A 22,223-nucleotide genomic window follows, 5' to 3' on the forward strand; every position below is an offset into this window, starting at 1 on the left:
GTGGAAAATAAGATGAAAAAGACAGCAGTGGCAGAAGAAAGCAAGAGTGAGTCAGGAGATTTTTAAAAGCAGGATAAGCCCTAGTCAGAGCTGTGCCTGAAGGAAAGGGCTGAGAGAAAGGACTGGAAGGGGCAGGTAGCTGGTGAGGAGGCTGTTGTAACAGTCTGTTCAAAACATAGTCAGGCACAGAGGGGCAGTGAGGATGGAGAGGACTGTAAAAGAACACTGCAGGGCTCGGTGCAGGACAGGGTTTGAGGGGAAGAGATTGATGACAGCCCTGTTTTCAGACTAGGTCGCAGATTAAGCTGCAATTTATTTTATCTAAAGAAAGTATTTGGCATCACTTCTCCAATGCACTCATTAATTTTCTAGGTGGATAGTTCCTCTCCTGATAGAACCCTTTCCAGGATAGGGTGGGAGGAGGAGACCTGGTCGCAGTTACCCTTGGCACCCAGCTAAGGGTCCTGGGGTGGGGAAAGGATGAGGGGGAAGATATTTCCTCAGAGAAGCTTTCCCTGCCTTCCACGATTGGTTTGAATCATAAGCCATAGTTGACTGCACATTTGTGAGATACTTGATGGATGATTGTCTTTCCCACTGGAAATATGAGCTCCAGTACTTAAAACAGTGCTTGACATCTGGTTGGCACTTAGAAATATTTGTAGAGCTGTAAAAATCTAAGGACCGATCAGTCGTTGCCCGGGACTGAGAATGGAAGCAAGGACTGCTGCAAATGGGCACTAGGAATATTCCCATGTCAAAAACTGGATTGTGATGATGGCCGTTCAACTGTTTACATTTACTAAACAATCATCGAACTGTACACTTACAGCGAGGACATTTTTTTAAACCTTTATTTTATTTATTGTTATGTGGTGCAGAGGCTTGAACCCAGCGCCTCGCCCATGCAAGGCGAGCGCTCTACCACCAGAGCCACAGGTCCAACCTCCAGAGGGTATAGTTTAAGATATATAAATTATACCTCAATAAAGCTGTTAAACATAAAAATTATGATTTGTGGAATGAGTAAATGATTTCTCGGTTCACGGATTGTAAACTCCCGCGCGTGAGAGGCGCGATCTCTCTCCAACTCTAGAAAAGGGGCACTTCGTACGTGCACAACAAACGTCTTACTGAAACAGCGAATCAATGAATGAAAAAGGTGGTGGCTTCCCAGAGATCTTGGACCCGCCGCTTCCGGGTCGCAGAACTGTTCCTGGATCGGTGCGTCACTGCGAGACGAGCCCGGCGATTGGCCAATAGGAACAGCAGGGAGTGAGTGCGGAGAAATACCTAGGCGGGCCGGAGGAGGGGCGGGGCATCGGGGGCGGGGCCACGCGGGGCGGGCTCCGGAGGCCGGTGGCGCGCACGCGCCCTACTACCACCGCTGTCGCTGCAGTGAGAGAAGCTGAAGCGATGGCCGGGTCCGCGTGGATCTCCAAGGTGAGTGCTGGCAGGCCGGCATGTGCAGGCTGGCAGCAAGAGCAGGCAGGCCGGCGAACTGCGTGCTGGGTGAGGACGGCTTACGGGACCCGATGGGCAGGTGGCTCGCGGTCCTCGTAGACAGTTTGGGAGTCTGTTCTCGCTGCTGGTGCGAGGCGCTTGGTGGCCGGCACCCAGGGTCTGGGCAGCCCTGAACCCGGACAGCAGCGCCTCAGGCGACGACGACGTCAAGGTCAAGGCGGGGGGAACCGGCCCTGCTCCGGATATTACCATCGACCTTCTCCAGGGCCACCGCCTGGCCTCGCGAGCCGGGGAAGGTCACGGAGCCCCCGCCTGGGCTCCGCGGTCCTGGCTGCGGCCCTGCGGATGGTACCCACAGCCCCAGAGCACGGCTCAGGCCTTTCTGGGGTCTGCTTGGCTCTCGGCAGGATAACCGCAGGATCAGGCGTAGGGAAGTGGGATTTCCCAGGTGAGGAAATCCCGGGGCTGTTTTTCATGCCAGATTTTGTCCTCCTTGGAGTTCTTCCCAGTCCGACTCTGTGCTCTTGTGTCTTTCCCCTTTAAAGGGCACAGGGCATTTACATCTTGGCATTACTATTCGAACCCTGGGAGAGGGAGACTCACAGCGTCTTCCTTTTACCTGTTTATTAGTGGGAATCTTGCGATCTGGAAAGCTCAGTTGCTAGAGCTGGAAAGGATTTCAGATTATCTTCGCAGTTCCTTGGTTTTTCAGAGGAAAGAACCTAACAAATTTGCTCAAGGTCACACAGGAAGTAGGTGGCAGAGCTGGGAGAGGAACCCGAGTGTCTTGGTTCACATTTTCAACCTTTTTAAAAAATTTTTTTTCCCCCAGTACTGGGTATCAAACCCAGCAACACATGCGTGCTAGACAAATGCTCCGAGGTAGGCAGATGCTATAGAGCTACCTCCCCAGCCCTCTCACTTCCATTCTGCCTGCTCTGTGGCCAAGGTCACATAGTAAATTATTATAGTACAGGGAATAACATGATTTATTTGTCTCCTGTTGCTCTTAATGGGTGGTCCCCTTGGAGTCTACCATAAGCAACTTAATTTTTCTATAAAACTTGTTACTATTTTTCTCCTTTTTTTTTTTAAGTTTAAAGATAGGTTCAGGGATACACTGTTATTTAGTGATAATATTTCTACACTGGAATTTAGTAATCCTAGGTTTAAATCCTGGCAGTGCCATTCTTTGGTTGCATGACTCTAAGCAAATTACTTAACATCTCTGAGCCTTAATATGCACATCTGCCAAATATGTGTACTTGTGTAGCCAAGTTGATGGAGACTTAAATAAAATAACGAATGTGAAAACACCTAGAACATGCAGAAGGAACACAAAAATATGAAGCTTTTTTAGCCATCAGAATATTTATCTTGGCAGTCATCAAGAACACAGTGCTTCGTGGGTATCAGTAACAGGGTTTTTTTTGCTCAGTAACTAGATTGACTTTGTCACTCTTCTCAGATTGGGATTTGCTTGGGATGGTAGCTGTTATATTTACTTCTAAAGGTAAAATAACCTCTGTTTCACTGTTAAAACAATCCCTCAATCACTGGGCTTGCACTTAACACCTAATTCATCTTTGGTAGGTACACTAAACCTTCAGAATGAGGGACTAAAGCAACACTGTTGATAATGAATGTGTTGATGAATTTGTTCTGCTTTTAGTGTGATCTGCAAGAAAAAAACTCTCATATTGGGAGTCTAGAAAGCGTCAGGCTCTGGGTCAGAAGATGAAGTTCTCTGACATGGACCCCCAGTGTGATCTTTGGCAGAGTCATTTGACCTCTGGGCCAGTTTTTCCCTTTAGGGATTGGTGCCTCAGAGGTTGACCCTAGGAAGGTGGGAGTGCTAAGTTGAATGCAGGGTTCAGAGCAGATCCTTTACTGGATTTTAATTTATTTATTTGAAAAAGGGTATCTGTACCTTAAAAAAGCTTTTCACATAGAGAAAATAGAGGGGTTCTAAAGACTTCTGACTGTGAAATACTATAATGTCTGAGTTGCCATTAGCAAGCACTTATTGAGCCTGCCCTACATCCATCCAACATTGTATCTATTATGTTTTTAAGATGGTGTATTAAGGTTTAAATAGGAGGTGAGAAGCCAGGGATTAAGATGGCCCAGGGCCTGAAGTTCAGGGATCCAGTAAAGGCTCTGCAAGCCTGGCCTCAGTTTTCTCATCTGAGAATCTTTCTCTCCAGGTTTTATCAAAATACATAATGTGATCTATATCTATATCTAGATATAGATATGTGTGTGTGTGTGTGTGTGTGTGTGTGTGTGTGTGTGTGTGTGTAAAATAGGAGATAGGGCTCTAAAAACTCTTTAAAAATTTTTTTTTAGTTGTAGCTGGACACTATCTTTATTTTTATTTATTTATTTTTATGTGGTGCTGAGGATTGAACCCAATGCCTCATGCTTGTGAGGCAAGTGCTCTACTACTGAGCTATAATCCCAGCCCTAAAAACTCTTATTTTATTGAAGGTTCTAGGTCATTCTAATGTCTTTATTGATGGAGTATTGCTTTAAAAGCTTGGAGGAAATGTGACAAACATGGAAAAAAACTGTTATTGAGGAAAATTGTTTCATGTATTAAGTCTGGGTTACAGGCTATGGCTGTGGCACTGTGGCAGAGTGTTTGCCTGGCATGTGTGAGGCACTGGGTTTGATTCTCAGCACCATGTATCAATAAGTAAAATAAAGGTCCATTGACAACTAAAAAAATATTTTAAAAAACTTTTTAAAAAGTCTGGGATAGAATCAGAAATATGATTGAGGCTGGCCTTGGTGTTTACAAAAGTTTATTGGACACCTCCTATGAGGCAGGCAAGGTCTACGTACTGGAGATTCAACAGCAAACAAATCATAAAAAAAATCTTTGCACTCTTGGGGTTTATTTAAAGTTAGGTTTTTGAAGTCTTGTATCACAAGGATGTGAGTCTATTTTGTGTGTCTTTCTCTCTTTACTGGATGAGGTGGTGAGGTGGAGAGTGGGGAGAAGAACTTTTACAGAATAGCTTTTAATTGGCCTCTTGTCCAATAATCCACCTGCTGGGTAGATGCATTTATGTTCTAGGATGATGATTTGGCTGAGAGCTTGGCATAGACCATTCTTTCAACTTGGCCCTGTCTTTTATTTTCAATCCAGAGACGACTATGTATATATAGGATTATAGAATACAATTCATACACACTTTCTTGAATATTGGTGTTTGTCCCATCATTTGTAGGGCCAATATTTCAACAAAGGTTCAGGCTCCATAAGGGAAGACTAAGATAGGATGTAACAGATGTCTCTTTGCTCTTGTGTTTAGCATGAAAAAAAGTTACATTTAGCATTTTTAGTGAGTTTTAATGCCTTTATTATAATGTGACTTTACCAGTCCTCAAAGATTGAGTTATTAAAGTTTGAATTAATCTTTTAAAATTTATATTTTTGATGTATGATAATGTTGATTGGGGGACATTAACAGTGGTGATGTCTTGGAGTGGTGGGATTACTGGGTGCCATTTTTTGTATCTTTTTCTAGTCCCCCCAAATTAACAATAGTGACCATATTATCTGTATTAGCAGAAGAAATAAAGTTATTTAAAATCTTCACTCTGCATGGCACAGGCATCAAGTGGTTAGGAATAAACTTTCTTAGATTTTATCATACAGTGTATTTTCTTTCTTTCATTCTTTTTTTTTTTTATATACTGTGGATTGAATGCAGGGGCACTTAATCACTGAGTTACATCACCAGCCCCCCCGCCTTTTTTTAGTTATAGATGAATACAATGCCTCTATAATTTTATTTGTTTATTTTTTATGTGGTGCTGAGAGTCACACCCAGTGCCTCACACATGCTAGGCAAGTGCTGTACCATTGAGCCACAACCCCAGCCCATTTCCAGCTCTTTTTATTTGTTTTTATTTTTTGGTACCAGGGATTGAACCAAGGGGTGCTTAACCACTGAGCCATATCCCCAGACCTTCTTTTTTCTATTTTATTTGGAGACAGAGTCTTGCTGAGTTGCTTAGGACCTCACTAAATTGCTGAGGCTGGCTTTGAACTAGTGATCCTCCTGCCTCAGCCTCCTAAAATGCTGGGATTATAGCTATGTGCCACTGCACACAGCTTTATTTTTTGAGACAGGATTTCACTAAGTTGCTTAGGGCCTCATTAAATTGCTGAGGCTGGCCTTGAACTTGGCATTTCTCCTGCCTCAGCCTCCCGAGTCCCTGGGATTACAGGTGTACACTACCACACCTGGCATAAAGTGTAACTTCCTAATATTCATAGGAGAAGAGTAAATGTAAAGTATGGTTGGAGATACACTGGTCAATGAGGCAGAAGAACTGGATTCTGGTTTTCCGTTTTGCCAGATAGTTGCTGTGACTATAGGCATATTGCTACCCTTTGGACCCAATGATTCCACCTGTGAAATAAATGAGTTGTGCTTTGGATTTCATAAGGACCTTCCAGGATCTAGTTATTGGTACTTTTCTTAAAGAATATGTTACTCCTAAATTGACCTGGAGGTTAAGAATGTTGATGTAAAACCATTCATATCAGAGAAAATTTCAGTATTTGAGCTTAAAAAGTATAGTTTTATTCTCAGATTACAGATAAAACATGAAATATTTAGGTTTTCAAATCTGAACAAGCTAGCTACATTGAGCTAAGATGTGATAAAGGTATTCCTGCGAAGTGCCCAAATTTGCAAATTTGCAGCACTAAATGTTGTTTAATTCTGTGGATAACATTTCTCTGTTGATATTAATGTAGGTCTCTCGGCTGCTGGGTGCATTCCACAATCCAAAACAGGTGACCAGAGGTTTTGCTGGTGGTGTGAGTATAATTATGTCTTTTATTTTTCCCTTTTAGAAGTTTCTCAAGAAAGATGCTCTAATACATCTATTATATAGCATTAATCTCCATTTATTTAAATCTAGGGAAATTTGACCATGCTTTTAATGCATATTAAAATTATTGGCTAACATATACACAAACCTATTAGGTCACTTGCATATGTAAAAGAATCATATTACAGCTGGCTATGTAAGCCTGTCACATTAATATCTTGAAGGAGCCTTGTTATAAAAATAGAATTACCCTTGAGCCTATTACTTTATTTCACAATCTCATTTTGGTAAGACAATTTTTTTTTCCTTAAAACTAGTGCAAATTGAGAGAAAATTGTTGAGAAGCTTCAAAACCTGCTTTGCATTTTTAATTTGTGAGCTTCCCTAAAAACAGTAGATTGCCAATTAGGAATTTCTCAAATACTTATAAGCCCTGTAGGCTTATACTTTCCTTATACAGTCTTTATAGACTATCATTTTAGTGGATCATCTATTGCTCATTAAATCTGCTGCTTTTAGAATTCCTAGCATTAGAGTTCTGTGCTTTCAGAACTGATACCACATTTTTGGAACATTCTGAGACTGTGGGTCAGTGATTTCCTGTTCATTTTTATTTTATCCCCTTTTTATAGAATCTGATTTGATTTGAATTTCATAATTCCTATACTCCCATATAACATTTTATGCCATGAAGAATTTATAAGACCATAGTACATTTTTTCCCTTTATTTACTTTTTGTGCTGTGGAAGAAAATTCTAATTTTCTGATGGCCTGATGACATTGGGAGAACAGGAAGAAGCCAAAGGGTTCTTTTGGCTCTGCTTATGCAAAAAATGCAGAATGAGGCTTGCACTTCAAGCTCAAGGATGGCTAAGCTGGCATTTCAAACATGTTCTGAAAGCTGATAAAGATGATCATTGCTATCTGCTGTTATTTAATTTTCAGTTATCTGTTCTTTAAAAATATTAGCTTGGTGGAAGGGATTATTTTCAAGAAAAATAAGAGGAGATATTTATTTTTTAAAAAACTTCTTCAACTGTATAGAAAAATTGAGAATTAGTCCACCTGCCCAGGAGGGATCATTGGAAGGCAAAAGAGAGAAACTTCTTTCAAAAAACATATAGATCAAGCAACTGGAGCCTGTTGAAATGAAGTTCCCAAATAATAAAATGATAGTTCCCAAATGGAAAGAGAGGGTCATTAAAATCTTCTGATTTTCCCCCCTTATGTATTTTTATTTCTACATTTGAAATAAAATCATTGATATTACATCATAAGTAAACTTACTGTTGTTCTAGGTCTAATTCAGGCTTTGCAGGTCTGCTCATGTTTTATTTTTATTGGTTACAAATCACATTGCTTATCATTTATATTATACTTAACCATTAAGAAGGCAGTTTTTAGGGGAACTAAGAAAAGTGAAGGCCCTTTCTTGATGTAAGGCCTGTTCTTTTTTTTTTTTTTTTCCTGAGTGTCAAACAGAGCTCTGATATTTTAGAAATGTGTCTGAAAGAGCTTTGTAAGCCTGAAGAAGTTGCAGAGGGAACTTTTCCAGGATTACATGAACAGGAAAGTTGTCTTCATGAGGAACTCTCTAAATTTTAGTGTGAGAACATTGTTGAAATGTTTTTGCTATCTTTGTTTTATAGAATTAATTAGTCTGGGAGCTTGTCTGTAAAGAAATATCAGTTGGGAGGTCTACTTGGTGGTTTAATTTATTTTTGTTTTATTTAAAAGAGCATGATTTGGGTTGTTAAAAACCTCTGAACTCAGATAAAGAACAGTCAGGGAAAAGAGAATGTGCTGGAAGATGGAATCAGATTTCCCAGCCTCACACAGCAGAGGAGGAAGTGAGGGAGAAAAGCATGGCAGTCCCCATGAGGAACCAGGAAGAAAAAGGAGCAACCGCAAATTCAGACTTGAGGTGTCTGAGGTCCAAAAAGCGGGCTTGCAGCCTTGACTGGAGAGTAAATCTGAGCAGAGAGTCACTGGAGGTGCTAAGAGATGTGCAGAAAACCTAAAGAAGGATAAGGACACAGTATACATCAAGTAAATAGGAAGCAGAAGTCACCGGGACAGTGAAGATATTTAGCAAAGAAATTTTAGAGGGAAAAATATATAATAAAGTTAGTTTAATGATAAATTTTTAGTATAATTTTTGATATCAGTATAAAAGTAAATTCTGTAAGTAATGATATGGGTGTGTTTAAGGGAAGGAAGAATTTTTGGACTCTGGTTTGTCTTTAGAACCCTGCAAGGGGTCCACAAGGGGCATTGCTGCCCAGTTCCTCAGTGGTTACAATTTATGTCTGGGGCAGCTGGGCAAAACATGTTTCCTTCATATTGCAGAATAAAGCCCTGCTTCCTGGAAAAAAAAAAAAAGAATAGAATTGTGGAATATCTTGTCTATTGATTCCTATCTCCACTTTGATTGTCTTGGGGAAGATTTGTCTATTTTCTTAGCAGCATTTGAATCTTTCTGAAGCACCCCTATAAAGTGGATTTCTGTCACTGATTTTTTTTTTTAACCCTTCAAAAATCAATTCTTACTATTTTCCTTTAATGATTTCTTGTATTCAGGTTCAGACAGTAACTTTAATTCCAGGAGATGGAATTGGCCCAGAAATTTCAGCTGCAGTTATGAAGATTTTTGATGCTGCCAAAGTAAGTTGGCTTTAAAAAAAAAAAAAAATCTATATAATAGCAATTTGTGGAAGAGTTTCTATGAACTCTTTGGATGAATTGCATACATTTCCATAGAGTTGGTAAGGTCTGTTAGTCTCCATGGATTTTTAGTTTAATAATGCATGTTTCAGCATTATTTGTTACCCACCATTTTATTTTTGATATATTTCACAGTGCTTATCACTGAGAAGCTTAGTGTTTACTAGGTTTTAAAAATATATATATCCCTTTAATGGATATTCAATACAATATTGTTAATATAATTTACACTAATATAGATTTTGCCAATATAGTTTTGTTCATGATCATGATAATACTTAATGACAGACTGAAGCAGTGGGCTTAAAAATAGAGTAAAAACTTCCAGACCTGTCAGACCTAAAATCAAATTAGGGCTTCAGCTCTTACCAGCAGCTGCCTTACCTTAAATAAGTTGTTATATCATTATGGATAAATATTCACACAAGGTTATAAAGATTAAATATTAGGAATATAAAGCTCTCAACTCAATAATCTCATCCTTCATGATTCCTGAATAAATGTATTTTCTAGCTGTACCAAACATCTAAGTTTTAGATGATCAGTGTATAAATCTTAGTGCTAACTTGAGCCTCTACTGCTTGACGTTCTTTCTCCCTGTGCTCTGACTGGAGCATGGCTCCCTCCTGTCCTCTGACACAACAGATACTATCTGAGCTGGTGGTGCCAATGGCAGTGTGTGTGGCAGAATCTCAGCAGTGTCTTGGCACTTAGTCCCATAGCAGCTTTGAATTTGTTCTGTGAGCTACTCCCAATAATTCTTTTTATCTTTAAGCAAACAGTTCTTATTGTTTCTAAACAAGACCCCTAACTTGTATACTTTCATAAAACAAATGAACTAAAAGTAAATTAGAAACAGTGCCATGAAATTATTCCAATCTTTTCCTTTGTGACTAAATATACATAGACAATGGAATTAATGTGTTTTTCTATTGTAAGAGAGGTGCAGTATATCAAATTCCACTTGTTGAGTTTTATTCAAATAGTCCTCCAGAGAAACATTTTTTCCCCTTACTAGGGATTGAACCCAGGGGCATTTTACACTGAGCTACATCCCTAACCATTTTTATTTTTTATTTTGAGACCAGGTCTCACCGAGTTGCTTGGGGCCTTGCTAAATTGCTGAGGCTGGTCTTGAATTTACAATCTACCTTCCTCAGCCTTCCAGGTCACTGGGATTACAGACATGTGCTGCTGTGCCTGGCTTGCATGAAGATGCCTTATACCCAATATTTCTTAAATAAGGAAGAGAGTCTAAGTGTTTTTAGTGTAACTTTCAAGTTTTTGGATTTTATGATATGCTTCATCATCCATATTTTTTTCTCTTTCATCAATGATTTTCTTAAGCCATCAGTTAGATTATGTCTCTGATAGCCTTTCATAGCTCCATGGTCACAGGCTGATTTTTGGTTGATTATTACAGTATATATTTTTCACATTTTTTTTTTCTAACACTGCATTCATAGTAGTCCAGTTGTTTCTCAGACACTTTCTCAGAGTCCTCAACTAGCCTGAGCCAGTTCTGCATTGAAAACTCTCAGTGCAAAAGCAGAACTGGAATTCTGCAGGAAGCAGCCAGGAACATAAGTAACTTTCATAATCTCATTTCTACAGCAGCTCCAGGCAGTAGTGGTCAGTACCTGAAGCATTCTCAATCTGCTGATTTCCACCACATTCTGCTGGTCATAGTATAGGTGTTTAGAAACCCCAGGGCTCTGGCCATCATAGGTACAGGTGATCGAGGCCAAGCCACAGCAGGCCAGGCAGAGAACCCAATGTGGAGGCTCTTGTTACTGTCATTGTTGGTAGTTTAAAATCTACTATATATTAAGTTATTCAAAGTAGTACTGCTGTATTTGTGGAACTTTGAACCCTGCCTGGATTAAGGTCTTTACGTTCTGCCAAGTTACCTGTCTATCTTGGTATACCTTCATGTCAAAACAGAGAATATAATTGATGTTTAGTTAAATAGAAAACTTTTAAAAAATCTTTTCTTTTTTTGGTGCTGGGAATTGAACTCAGGCCCTCATGCACATGCTAAGCACATACTGTATCACTGAACTATGCACCTCTCCCCCAACCCCCGAAAGAGTATTTAAAAAAAAATTCTAATGTGGTATTTTCATTAAGACTGGGATGGGTTGTACTCTATATGTGTAGTAAGAATTGTAATACATTCTGCTGTCATGTACTTAAAAAAATAAAATCAATTAAAAAAAAAAAAAAGACTGGGATGGGGTATTACTACTTCTGGTAGCCCAGCCGTAGATTTAGGTAAATATTTTAAAATACTTTTGGGGGTTTAGGAAACTTGATGCTATATTATTATTTATTATTATTCCTTAAACATGCTAGGTGAAATAATGTATAAAATGAAATAAGTGCCTATTATAATACTAATAGTTATAAGCTGAGCAATGAAATCCACTTAAATTATACAAACATTTTTTTTTCCTATGTTTCTAATTAAAACTCCTATAGGTCTGAGGTTGTGGCTCAGTGATGGAGCACTTGCCTAGCATATGTGAGGCATTGGTTTCAATTCTCAACACCACATACAAATAAATAAATAAAATAAAAGATCCATCAACAACTAAAAAATATTTGGAAAAAAGCAAAAACAAATTCTAACAGAGGACGCAATGCTTATAAAGTGACAGATTCCCCAAGCAAACTGCAATATGATTGCTCAACTCGCTCTTAAGCTCTATAGGAACAAAGACCTTGTCTTATTCTGTACTTTTGTCCCTAGGACTTGCTCGATGTGTTGGTTGTTGAATATGTGTGTACATACACACAAGGATGTGGGTAGAAAGAAAGGGAACCCTGGTTTATACCTTAAGTTGGTGCCTTTAGGTTATATAACATTTCTGATTTTTTAAAAACAGTTTTATTGAGGTATTATTCTCCATACTTTTCTATCATTAAACATATACAATTCAGTTTGATAGTTTTAGGTGTATTCACAGAGTTGTGAAACCATCTACAGAATTTTGAAACTTTGTGTGCATGGGGGGTGCTGGAGACTGAACTCAGGGCCTTGCACATGCCAGGCAAATGCCCTACTACTGAACTACACTCCCAGTCCTAATTTTGGAAAATTTTTATTTTTCTTATTTATTTTTGGTACTGAGGACTTAACCCAGGGGCACTTTACCACTGAGACATATCCTTAGTCCTTTATTTTTTTATTTTTTGAGATAGGGTCTCACTATGTTGCTGAGGCTGGTCTTGAACTTGAGATCCTCCTGCTTCAGACTCCTGGGATTACAGTCCTTCACTACAGTTTACAGCTTGAAAGATTTGACCAACCAAAAAGAAAACTATTACCCAAGAGCAGATTTTTATACCCTGATCCCTGATTCTTTCCCCTCCCTTGCCCCAGGTGACCACTTATCTACTTTCTTCTTTTTAAGAACTTAACCTTTATTTTACTTGTTTTTACGTAGTACTGAGAATCCCAGTGCCTCACCTGTGCTAGGCAAGTGCTCTATCACTGGGCTACAACCCCAGCCCTACTTTCTATTTCTATAGATGCCTTTTCTGGGACATTTCATATGAATAAACTTCTATAACATATGGTCTTTGGAGCTGGGGTTGTAGCTCAGTGGTAGAGTGTTTACCTAGCATGTGTGAGGCCCGAGGTTTGATTCTCAGCATCACCTGTAAACTTAAAATATTAAAAAAATATATGATCTTTTATGATTGATTTCTTACACTTATTGTAGTATTTTCAAAGTTCATCTATGTATCAGTACTATAAAGTGTTTCTGTGAACCACAATTCTCCACTCCTTAGGATATTTTAATTACAGCCACCTTAAGAGTCCTTGTAAAGAAAATAAGTGAGCAGATGGCAACTGGGAACATTGACTGGGCCAGAATAATGTGGAGACTCCCTGTGGGCACGCTAGAGAATGACACCTCTGTTCTCATGCCAGGAACTATTTGGACCTTATTGTATGTGTTTTTACCAGTTGTGCCCCAAATTCCAAGTCTATTTATCAGATCATATGTTATAGAAGTTTATCGTTGTAGTGTGAATGTCAGTCTCATTGAGTCTTTCCAGTTCACTGTGCTCTGGTGTGGCATCTAGGCACCTATTCAGTGGGAGGAGCGGAATGTCACTGCCATTCAAGGACCTGGAGGAAAGTGGATGATACCTCCTGAAGCCAAAGAGTCAATGGACAAGAACAAGATGGGACTGAAAGGTAGCACTGAAGTAGAAATGATGGTTATTATTGATTTCTGCTCCAGGTGTCACATTTTCAAAAGTTCCTGCACATAAGCTAAATAAGACCTGGCATCAGTTAAAGTAAAGCAATCCTTTTGTAAAGTCAACCCTTGGAGTAAGATACTTTGTTTTTTGAGACATTCTTTTCAAACTCCAGAAAAAACATTGAAGTATTACTAGCCAATACCAATGGACAGTATGTGTTTATCTTCAACTAGATTTGTCTTGTGCCTAATTTCTACATTTTTATTTTAATACACATTTAAGGTCATGATTCAAAATTACTAGCATGTGACATAGAAATTTGGCACAGGCTGTAAATCCATAGACAGATCCACATATGAATCTCATTTTGCCACTTACTGACTGAGAAGCTTGGGCAAATTTCTTATCTTGGAATTGTTTTTCACCCTTCATTTTTGAATGACCCTTGTTCAGTGATTGAGGTTTGGATAATGTTGAGCAGCTGATACAGTGCTTGTCCTCATAATGTTCTGAAGATGAGAAATGCAGTTCATGTTCTAGAAAACTCCTGGGAGGATATGTTCCTCCTTACCTGGATCTGAGGGAGTGGGTAAAGTTCGAGACAGAACACAGTTTATAAGGGGGCTTCTAGTGGGATAGTAAGACTAGAATGTATTCTGTTGTCATCTAGGTATTCTTTATTACAGGCCCTTTAAAGACCCCAATAGCAGCCGGTCACCCATCTATGAATTTATTGCTGCGTAAAACATTTGACCTTTATGCCAACGTTCGACCATGTGTCTCAATTGAAGGGTATAAAACTCCTTACACTGATGTAAATATTGTCACCATTCGAGAGAACACAGAAGGAGAGTACAGTGGAATTGAGCATGTGGTATGTTCACTTCAGATACTTTTCTGTTCTTAAGTTGCTTTCTGTGTACTTGGGACAATTGTTCAAATTCTCAGTTGAAAATGTCTCCCAAAGACAGCTCAACTTTACCATGTGAGGAGTTGTGTGTGTTTGTCTTGGTGCTGGGTCTCTGGTTGACTCTACTCAAATGGAGGCCAGGAGGAACAGAGCTTGGTGTGGCTTAGGGTACAGGCCTGGGCATCTGGGCATTCCCCATTTCTCAGGTATGCTTTTGGGCAGGTGACTACCTCTGTACTTCAGTTTTGCTTCTCTGTACAGTTGGGGCTGATACCTACCTTAGGGCCTGGTTTAATGGTAACTCCATTGACATACTTTCTGTGTGATATGGCCATGCTGGCCGACCCCATGCAAGCACGCCACAGTGATGTGGTTTACATGTGGCTAGCCAATGAGTTGTTGCCACATCCTTTCCAGTGTTCAGGGCTTTTTCTTCTTTCAGATTGTTGATGGAGTTGTGCAAAGCATCAAGCTCATCACTGAGGAGGCCAGCAAGCGCATTGCTGAATTTGCCTTTGAGTATGCCCGGAACAATCACCGGAGCAATGTCACAGCTGTGCACAAAGCCAACATCATGTGAGTTCCTATAGGGGCCAATGCTCCATCTTGCTTTATTGAGGAGAGAGCAGTGACCAACCATCCTTCTCTCCACCTTGCTCTTCCATCTAGTATCTCTGAAAAAGAACCTTGTACCAATCAGAGAGTCCAGCATTTCTCTTCGGTTAATCTGCTATTTGCTGGGCCTCACTGGGTATATGACAGGAGCAAAAGGCAAGGGACAGAATTGAGATCCTGGAAGTTAAGAAGGGACTAAGGGTTACCCGAAGAGAAAGGTGGAGATGATTTGGGGTCCTCAGATGCTGTGTCCAGTTAGCAGAGGCCATGTTATTTATGCTTTAGAAGTAAAATAGTGGGGATGTTTTAGAAATGGCCTCATGCTCAGGGTCTTAAAATAGTCAGTGCTAATGCTATCTAATATGTTCCTCTAAATAGTTCAAATTATCCTCATGCCCAGGCTATTAAAGGCCATCTCTGAATATATAAACACTTCCTAACAAAGAAAAGTATGAAATTACAAAATAGTTAAACCATTTAAATAATGAAATTAGATTAATCTTTAAAACAATTTTAATAATATTAATGGGGTCTGGGAATGTAGCTCATTGGTAGAGTCCTTGCCTAGCATGCCTAAGACCTTGGATTCAATCTTAAGCTATACACACACATACATACAAGTTAATAATATTAATGGTTATTTCTTAGATCTTGCTGGGTTAATATTATAAAGATCTAATCTTCTCTATCATGATCAAACTGTTTTACATTTTTATTCTTTTATGCTTTTAAAGGGATCCCAAAATATTTTGAACTTGCATTTTATTAACTGCCTAAGAAACCATTTTGCCATAATGAAATCAGACATCTTAGCTTTTGGAACTTAAATTTCTTGCATATAATTTACTTCTTTGATTTGATCCTTTTCTTTCTGCAAGCCTTTGTTTTTCAGCAGTTTTTATTTAATTAAATACAGGCGAATGTCAGATGGGCTTTTTCTGCAGAAATGCAGGGAAGTTGCAGAAAACTGTAAAGACATTAAATTTAATGAGATGTACCTTGATACAGTATGTTTGAATGTAAGTATATATTTATACTTTCCTTTCTTTGAACAGTGTGCGCGGTGTGCAATTTTTGATTGCTAAACGCATAATTGTATTCCTTGTAGATGGTACAAGACCCATCCCAATTTGATGTTCTTGTTATGCCAAATTTATACGGAGATATCCTTAGGTAAGTCTCCCCCTTTTTAAAAATTTTTTATTACCTATAATTTATAAATATTTGTGTTAGCTTTCTGTTGCTGTGACAAAATACCTGAGATAAATCAAGGGAGGAAAGGTTTATTTTGGCTTACAGTTTTAGATATTTCAGTCCATGGTCTCTTGGAGCTATTGTTTCTGGGCCTGTGTTAAGGCAGAACCTCATGGTGAGGAGGGCGTGATTGTTGATCTGCCATGAGGTGAACCAACTACCTTTTGACATAATTTCAGACTTCTAGTAAAGTTACATGAATAGTACAAAGAATTCCCTTATAGTCAGCACCTAGATCCCCCAGATGTTAACATTTTACCTTACTTAATCTTTTCCTCTTTCTGCCTCTTTGCCTCCCTTTTTACTTCCTCCCTTTCTCCTCCTTTTTCTTCTTCCCCTCTCTATTTCTCTCTCTCTCTTGCACGCGTGTGCATGCGAGCGCGTGTGCGCGCGCACACACACGTACATAAATATGATGTTGGGGCTGGGAGTATAGCTCAGTGGCAGAGTGCTTGCCTAGCATGTGTGAGGCACTGGGTTCAAGTCTCAGCACCACATAAAATAAATAAAGAAAGGTACGTGTCCATCTATAACTAAAAAAAATATGATGTTGGCCAAATGGTGTCTTTCAAACCCATCTTTCTACCTTTGTTAGTTGGCATTTTAATATAAAGATAAACTTTCCTTCTCATTTATTACTTGTTTAGTTATTTATATCAGTGTGGACTCGTGGTTTTCTGTTTTCTTGAGTGGCATGTCCATGACTGTCATCACTAATTGATACTCAGATTGTTCCCACTTGGCCAGGGAAGCTCCCTTCCCCATGGCTCCTGGGTCCTTTGAACTCAGCCCTTCTTTGGGCCTCATTTTGCTTCCTGGCATAGTAAGCTGCTCCAGAATTATCTGCCTTTTTTTAATCTTAGCCTGGAATCAGCCATTGCTCCAAGGAATCCTGGTTCTTTTAGTGGTGAATAGTATTTATAAACTAAAATTTCAATGCTAGAGGTGAGATGTTTCTTTTTAAAATATCCTTTGAAATGTTTTTCTGCCCCCAGTGACCTGTGTGCCGGACTGATTGGAGGTCTTGGTGTGACCCCAAGTGGCAACATTGGAGCCAACGGGGTCGCCATCTTTGAGTCGGTAAGAACCCTCACACATAAGCAGAGTTGGGGTTGGATTGGCATGAGTATTTGGGAGGGGTTATCTGTATGCATAGGCTTTAACTTGGGAGTTTTGCCAATGTAAAAAAAAAAAAAAAATGACACTTTGTGTATTTTTTTTTTTTTTTTAATGTGGTGCTAAGGATGGAACCCAGTGCCTCACACATGGTAGACAAGTGCTCAACCACTGAGCTACAGTCCCAGCCCCTATATATTGTTTTTTATATAGCCTTGTTTTTGATCATTTCTCTCTAGATATATCTTTATATATCCTTCCTCACTTACAATACTTTACCAAAAATTGACTGGAAAAAGATTGTTGGTCCATATTTTTTGAAATTAAATTAAAAAAGTAGCTCTGTTTTTCCAAGGCTTTTCTTTTCTTTCTTTCTTCCTATCCTTCCTTTCCTTCCTTCCTCCCTTACTCCCTCCCTCAGTACTAGAGATGGAACCCAGTGCCTCACGCATGCGCTGAGCAAGCCCTCTACTACTAAGCTATATCCCTCCAGCCCCTTTTATTCTTTAATTTTTATTTCTATGATTTGGTTCTTTTTAATTGGTATCGGGGATTGAACCTGGGGCCCAGCATATACTAGGCAAGTGCTGTACCACTGAGCCAACCCCAAGTCCTATTTCTAAGATCTGTGTCAGATGAATTGCACATACTAGTTTTCAATAATTTTTTTTGTTGTTCTTGATGAGGAAAGATGATTGAGACCCCAGCTTCCCCAGAAGTAGGCAGCTTGTTTTTTTTTGTTTTATTACTCATGCTGGGATCAAGTCCTGGAGCTTCTGCCTGTGAAGCCCGTGTTCTACCACTGAGCTCATCCTCAACCAAGGGCTTCTTGTTCTTGTCTCTCTCTTGCTAATGTTACTTTTCTTGATGTGTAGGTTCATGGGACTGCCCCAGACATTGCAGGCAAGGACATGGCCAATCCCACAGCCCTGCTGCTCAGTGCCGTGATGATGTTACGCCACATGGGACTTTTTGACCATGCTGCAAGAATTGAGGCTGCGTGTTTTGCTACAATTAAGGATGGAAAGGTATCTGTAATGTGACCTACTTGTGCTAGGTAAAATGCATTTCTTCCACGTGCATTATCTGCATGAAGGGTACACATAATAGTTCTTAAGAGAACCAGAAGATTTGACATTAAATAGGTATCCTAACTGTGAACTCCCTGAAATGTGCACATACACGTGCATTTTCTGAGGTAAGGATCTGAACATTTTATCTGAATAGGGTTAAGGAGCATTGATGGACAGTGTACAATGGAAAGAGCAATGGGAGCCAGCTAGGTGCAGGCCCAGGTATCCTATTGTTAACTGTGTAATCTTGGCCAGCTCCTTTTCTTCTTAGCATAATGTTGTCAAAGCTGACCCCATTAATAAGAAACAAGGAAAGAAAGAAAATCTTATAATTTGAGATTACATTTTAGTCAAAATATAGGAAACGCAAGCTTTTGGTTTTTTTTTTGAAGTGCTGGGGTTTCAACCCAGAGCCTCTGGCCTCTTGCATGCTGGATAAATGCTCTACCATTGGACCACATTCTCAACTTGAAGCTTGTTTTTAATAAGCTGACAGTAACTTTAGGGGTGTTGTCTTTTTTCTGAAGCTATATTTGAAGAATTATGTTCTAGAACCCAGCAAAGAAATGCTTGACTTAAACAATAGACCTTCTTAATTGTGTAGAATGCAGATGTAAGATAATTAAACATATCAAAGTCTGTTTATAGTAAAGAGAGTGAGTTGTTAGAAAACAGATTGGTTGTATGAGAGACTTTTCTTGCAAAGAGTGCAATGTCAGAGTTAGTCATTTAAGTGTTTCCTTGGTATTTGTTTCTCAGCCTCCAAAAATAGATCAGAGCCTGTCTAAAATTTTTTCAACTTTAAAAATTCCCCAAGGACTTTTCATGAAACCACTTGTTTAGATTTGTTTTCATTTAAATATCCATGATCAAGCACTATTTTTCTTAGGGTTTAATGTAAGAACAAAGGGAAAATTTTGGAAGATTTTCTTGGTTACTCCCTTTGTAGCAGGAGCATCTCATTTTTTTAGTGTTTTTGTGTATGCTAGTAGTTGGATTTTCCCAGGCCTTTCTGGTGGGTGGATGGCATATGATGGAATGACTTTGAAATGAGGAACTAAGCAAGTTATAGCAGGCAAGTTCCTTGCTCAGTTGGCATCTCACTGAGGGCTTTAAATAAAAAATCTTTGCTTTAGTGTAGTATGTGGAAATGTTTTTACTTTTGCTTTTTTCTTTCCTCAGAGTTTAACTAAAGATTTGGGAGGCAATGCAAAATGCTCAGACTTCACAGAAGAAATCTGTCGCCGGGTAAAAGATTTAAATTAATGCCTCTACAGATGGCACTAGCTGCAGTCACTCCCAAGGGACACCACCGCATAAACCTCTCTCTAGAATACCTGCTATTATATGTGCATTTGGTTTGCTTGTTCCTTGACAGAGTACATTTTAGATCTGACCTTTTCTTAGGAAAATCTGTGCAAAGGATGCAGGTGTGATGTCCCTAGGCTTGTTTTCAAAGGACTTTTTCCAAGTATTTCTTTTATTTATTAAATGTCTATCTGATAAGCCTTTTTTGTAAACTGTACGTGGACTGTATCATTTGCCATTGTTAACCATTTTACACTTCAGTTAAAATAATTTTTCTTCAACTGTAAATATTATGATACAGATTAATAAGAGAAAACATCTAACTTTTTAAACAAAAGTCCTATTTTCTTTGGTATATGAAAATAAACTGGGATATTGGCATAATAGCACAAGATGACATAAAACTAAATGGGGATAAGAGAAACTTCTTGGGAAAGTTCATATCAAAAATAGTGAAATGATATATTCCTTGATGGTATGGAAAATAACAGATTTGTCCTTTACATGAATTAATATGAATAAAAATTTTAGATCGAAGAAATATATAATGAGCAATGTAATTTTGTTAATAAGATATATAATATATTGGGTTCAAATCCAAAACTGCATTGTGTATTCAATTATTTTGTTAATCTTAAAATTTAATATTCTTTGCAAGAGCTCTTAGTGAAGCAAAGTAATTCTTTTTCACTGGACACATCATATGTATCATGAATTGTCACAGCCTATGAGCCCCTGTACTGACATCCTGAGTTCAGGCCAAGGAGCTAACCATTGTGCACACTTATTCTTGCATGTCACTGTCTGGAAACGGACTGCACTCTAACTGGTACTGCCCAGGTGACACTGCTTAGTGGCCTGATCCTTTTTTGGCTGCAGTTAAGGAACTTGGGATGTTGGCTCTTGAGTTTGCATTTCAGTGGCTTCTCCTTTGCCTCCCTCTAAGCACCAAATCACTGCCCTCTGCCACAACAGCACCAGTAAAAGATGCCATTGCAGAGACAGGAGCTGACAGCTCGAGCTGATTGACAGAATCATGCCATAATCATGCTTATGACCTTCAGGCATCTTCTTTCCCCAGCCCCCTCTCTTCTGCTACAGCATGAATAGTTACCCTTTGGCCCCATACCAAATGCAACTCATGTCCTCCCTTGGCTCTTGTGTAAATTTGCAAACCTGTGGCTTTGCATAATGTACCCAGGTCACAAGGGTATTTCTTAACAACAAATATCCCTGTCTGGGTCAGTTTTTAAGCTTGTAACCAGACTTATAATCTTATGTGTATTTTACTTTGTTTTAAGCTGCCGCTTCCTCTGTTTTATTGCTAATAATCAGTGGCTCTTGGGTTCACAGTAATAAAGAATTCCAAAACCAATTGAGATGTATGCCTTCTCTGCCTGTTTCCTAGTCAGGTGCCTTAGGGCATTTTGGCTCAGCTTGTTGCTAAGAATGGAAGGGGTGGCCTGGTGGCTACAGGCTAACATTAGAATTGGCGGTTCCACTTGACCCTATCCCTGTATTTGTTTATTCCAGGGCACTAATGGTGCACTAATGGTCACTCATGCCTGTTGCACATAGTCCTGTGGGTTAAATACTACTCTGTCCAGCCTGCTCAATTGACCCCCTCCAAAAAAAAAAAAAAAAAAAATTCAGGTACTTGTTGACAGTTATGTTAAAAGTTTAATATTCAAATTACACATTAAATACAGCAGCAGTTTTATTAAGCATCAAGTCGGTATGTGCATGGTAGAGGAGTGCCTGGTAATGGATAATGGAATTGGCAGTGTTCAAGAAGATTCCAGAGTAAGTCAGACCATTAGGTGAACTATGACTTTGCTTTCCTTGCAGCCCACACTAGTAACACAAGCTGTCTTCCCCTCATTCTTCTTCCCCAATAGCCTGTCACTGGTTGATCTGTTATGTGAGCTTGTTAAATCTGCCTGGAACTAAGGCCAAAAATTAGCCCTTTAGTTTTGGAAGGAGAACCAATCTCACTTGTCACCTGAACATGAAACAATTACTTAAGCAGAATTTAAACTATCCACACATGAGGCTTCTCAGATTTGTAGATGAAAGTGCCATACCCTGACCTTGAGATAATAGATTTTGACAGTTCCTAGGCCTAGATTGAAGAGAATCTAGAGCTCAGGAGAATGCTGGAAAAGCCTGCCATCTATTCAGTAGAAACCACAGGGATGACTCCTGATTACTTGTTTTGCACTTGGTAAAAGGAATCGATAATATCTTTGTACTTCTCCAGAACTATGAGCCGCTTTAATTTCATGGTGGGACCTAAAAGAGAAATTGGAAGAAATGCATGAGAGCCAGGCTCTGGTAACTGAGGTGTATGTCAAAGATGCAGACTTAGTGAGTCCCCTAACTCAGGAAGCCAGACAGGTATTGAGGACCAGCTGAATATCCCACCTCCAAGACAGTGGGGCCCCCCTCTGCATCACACCCCTTGCCGTGTTCCAGGGAACCCAGGTCTGTGTGACCTTGAAAAACAGGAAGTGATGTGATGTCACTTCCAGGAATAGGTTGGAAAAGACTACATTTTCCAGTGCCTAATAAAGTGTTGTAAACCACATGCCCCTTACCCATTCCAGATCCTCAATTTATTGCAATTGTCTCTTAAATGAATACATGCCTTTGTATCATGGGGGATTGTTTCTAGGAGCCCCTTTTG

The 22,223-nt window shown here is 39.4% G+C and overlaps 2 protein-coding genes across 5 annotated transcripts in view; one reads left to right on the forward strand and one right to left on the reverse strand.

The window, feature by feature from the left end:
* The first annotated feature begins 1,315 nt into the window (after window positions 1-1,315).
* On the forward strand, window positions 1,316-20,912 carry Idh3a (isocitrate dehydrogenase (NAD(+)) 3 catalytic subunit alpha). 2 transcript variants are annotated; one of them, XM_005316859.4, is made up of 11 exons: window positions 1,316-1,443; window positions 6,242-6,304; window positions 8,900-8,983; window positions 13,139-13,253; window positions 13,948-14,135; window positions 14,614-14,747; window positions 15,703-15,805; window positions 15,895-15,959; window positions 17,036-17,120; window positions 18,032-18,184; window positions 19,412-20,912. In XM_005316859.4, the coding sequence occupies exons 1-11, from the start codon at window positions 1,417-1,419 to the stop codon at window positions 19,493-19,495; spliced, it is 1,101 nt and encodes a 366-aa protein (XP_005316916.1). In that variant the 5' UTR covers window positions 1,316-1,416; the 3' UTR covers window positions 19,496-20,912. The 2 variants fall into 2 exon arrangements, with proteins under 2 accessions (XP_005316916.1, XP_040132232.1); XM_040276298.2 differs by having other exon boundaries at window positions 1,322-1,443; window positions 6,242-6,280.
* Window positions 20,913-21,194: 282 nt separating this feature from the next.
* Window positions 21,195-22,223, reverse strand: part of Acsbg1 (acyl-CoA synthetase bubblegum family member 1) — a 55,132-nt gene continuing 54,103 nt past the window's right edge. For all 3 annotated transcript variants that reach the window (XM_040274675.2, XM_005316857.4, XM_040274676.2), the window contains one exon: window positions 21,195-21,829. In XM_040274675.2, coding sequence (XP_040130609.2) covers window positions 21,744-21,829 — 86 coding nt within the window. In that variant the 3' untranslated portion in view covers window positions 21,195-21,743. The remainder of the gene's footprint in view (window positions 21,830-22,223) is intronic.

The sequence above is a fragment of the Ictidomys tridecemlineatus genome, chromosome 5, assembly GCF_052094955.1.
Source record: "Ictidomys tridecemlineatus isolate mIctTri1 chromosome 5, mIctTri1.hap1, whole genome shotgun sequence".
In the NCBI taxonomy this organism is placed as follows: domain Eukaryota; kingdom Metazoa; phylum Chordata; class Mammalia; order Rodentia; family Sciuridae; genus Ictidomys; species Ictidomys tridecemlineatus.